Source organism: Mandrillus leucophaeus, unplaced genomic scaffold, assembly GCF_000951045.1.
Source record: "Mandrillus leucophaeus isolate KB7577 unplaced genomic scaffold, Mleu.le_1.0 Scaffold514, whole genome shotgun sequence".
Lineage (NCBI taxonomy): Eukaryota > Metazoa > Chordata > Mammalia > Primates > Cercopithecidae > Mandrillus > Mandrillus leucophaeus.
The window spans coordinates 496,902-499,010 of record NW_012105520.1 but is presented as its reverse complement, the minus strand read 5'-3'; the positions used below and the strand labels follow the sequence as shown (position 1 = coordinate 499,010).

At 62.1% G+C, this 2,109-nt stretch overlaps 1 protein-coding gene across 1 annotated transcript in view; it reads right to left on the bottom strand.

Annotated features, from left to right (window-relative positions):
* Positions 1 to 1,854, bottom strand: part of LOC105551271 (kelch-like protein 25) — a 30,313-nt gene extending 28,459 nt beyond the window's left edge. The window contains exon 1 of the mRNA XM_011996448.1: positions 51 to 1,854. Coding sequence (XP_011851838.1) covers positions 75 to 1,844 — 1,770 coding nt within the window. The 5' untranslated portion in view covers positions 1,845 to 1,854 and the 3' untranslated portion in view covers positions 51 to 74. The remainder of the gene's footprint in view (positions 1 to 50) is intronic.
* Positions 1,855 to 2,109: the final 255 nt, after the last annotated feature.

Below are 2,109 nucleotides of genomic sequence, written 5' to 3'. Positions count from 1 at the left end.
CCCCATGACCTTTCCAGATCCAGAGTAGCCGTGGGCTGCCAGGGGCTCACCTGGCTGGGCTCGGCAGGTGCTCCTCACGCGGGCAGGTGCTTCCAGGTGCTGACAAAGGCCGTGGGGATAAGTGAGTAGGGCACCGTGGTGATGCAGTTCCACGTATCTGAAGTGGGGTCATAGCAGTCCAGAGTCTTACACCTCTGGGTCCCAAAGTAGCCCCCGACCACATAGAGCTTGTTGCCGGACGCCAGGGCATGGCAGGACATGCGCTTGGCGGTCATGTCCCCAATCCGTGTCCACTGGTTGGTCTCACAGTCAAAGCGGTAGGCCGAGGCGGCCGTGAATTCCGTGTCACCTCCCATGATGAAGATCTGGCTGCCCAGGACGGCAGCGGCTGTGTACCGCCACGGCTGGGGGCACTCAGCCTTGATCGTCCACCTGTTCTCCGTGGGGTCATAGCACTGGACCTTGGACACCATGTCCCGGTGGATGCTGGTTCCTCCAAACACAAAGAGCTTCAGCTTGGCACTCACTACTGCGGCATTGCTGACGCCATCCCTCAAGGGGGCCACCATCATCCACTTGTTGGCCCCAGGGTCGTATTTCTCCACTTGTTTCAGGGAGACAGAAGGGGAGGCTGGGAAGACGCCTGCCAGAGAAGTGTGTCCCCCCACCACATAGAGGCAGTTCTCCAGCTCCGCTGAGCCATGGCCAAAGCGGGCAATCAGCATGGGCGCCGCCTTGGACCATTCCTCATGTACGGTGTCATACACCCAGACGTCCTTGGAGACTCCGTTCTCGGAGCCCCTGCCCCCTGTCACATAGACCTTGCAGCCGATCGCTGAGGCGCTGAACTCCTTCCGGGGGCTGGGCAGGTCGGCCTTGGGGATGATCTCCTTGGCCTTGTGGTCCACCTGGTAGATCTTGTCACACATGAAGGTCTGGCCCCCCAGGATGAGCAGCGTGTGGCCTGCTTTGCGTGGCCGGGCACAGGGGCTGGTGACCACGCCGTCATTCTGCAGGATCCTGGTCTTGCAGCGCAGGGCCTCGTCTATGATGAGCTTGGTGCGCTCGTCCGCCATGAGAAGTGCCTCGCTGGAGACGGCCTCCTGCAGGCAGTCAGAGGGCAGCAAGGCCAGACGCACGCTGCGGAGGAGCTCGGGCAGGTGGGCCTTCCGCGGCTCCAGGTCGTGCTTCACCCACTGGAGGATGGCCTCGAAGACCACCCGCTCGTCCTCGGTCTCCAGCTCATCACTCGAGATGAGGTCCAGCAGCGTGTCCTTGGACAGGCTGTTGAAGTCCTCGCTCTGCCGCACCGTCTCAAAGTGCACTAGGCACATGCGCCAGGAGAACTCGTACAGCCGGCGGCACTGGTGGGCGTCCGAGAGCAGCATCATGCCCAGGCAGTTGGAGGGGAAAAGGTTCTTCTCCAGGAACTCGGCGGCGGCGTCCCGCACGTCGTGGAACTGCAGCATGTCGCCCGCCTCCAGCAGCGACTCAGCGTTCTCCTCGTTAATGGCGATGCGTGAGGAGTAGGCAAAGTCCAGCAGCAGCTCCAGCACCTCCGGGTGCAGGTTGTCCTGGAAGTTGACAGTGTCGTCCCGGCTCTCCCGCAGGCCGTGGCTGAACATGGCCTCAAAGTAGCGGCTAGAGGCGGCCAGCACGGCACGGTGACAGGGGAAGGCACGATCGCCCGCCCAGAGCGTGACGTCAGTGAACATGCAGTGCTTGCGAAGCGTGTTGAGGTGGGCCAGCACGCAGTCCGGGTGGGAGGCCTTGTGGAAGAGGGTGACGTTCATGGACCCCGTGCTGCTCCGCGACTTGCGGGTCTCATGGACGCTGACCGACATGGTGCACCAGCCTGTAGGGGAACAAGCCCACAGGTCAGAGGAGCCCCTCCTGTCCATCTGCCCTCTCAGGACTCTCTCTTCAGCATGAGCCCCCTTGCCCCCTCCCACCCACTCCCTGCTCACCTCTGCTAAACCAAGTCCCTCTCCCGCAACCATGTTGCCAAGGACAACATAGGCAAGAGTGGCTGGGTCTGACCCTGCCCTGCAGAAACTGGTTTTGTTCTCAGGGTATGGGCCAGCTCTGGGACAAACATCTTTGGCCTGC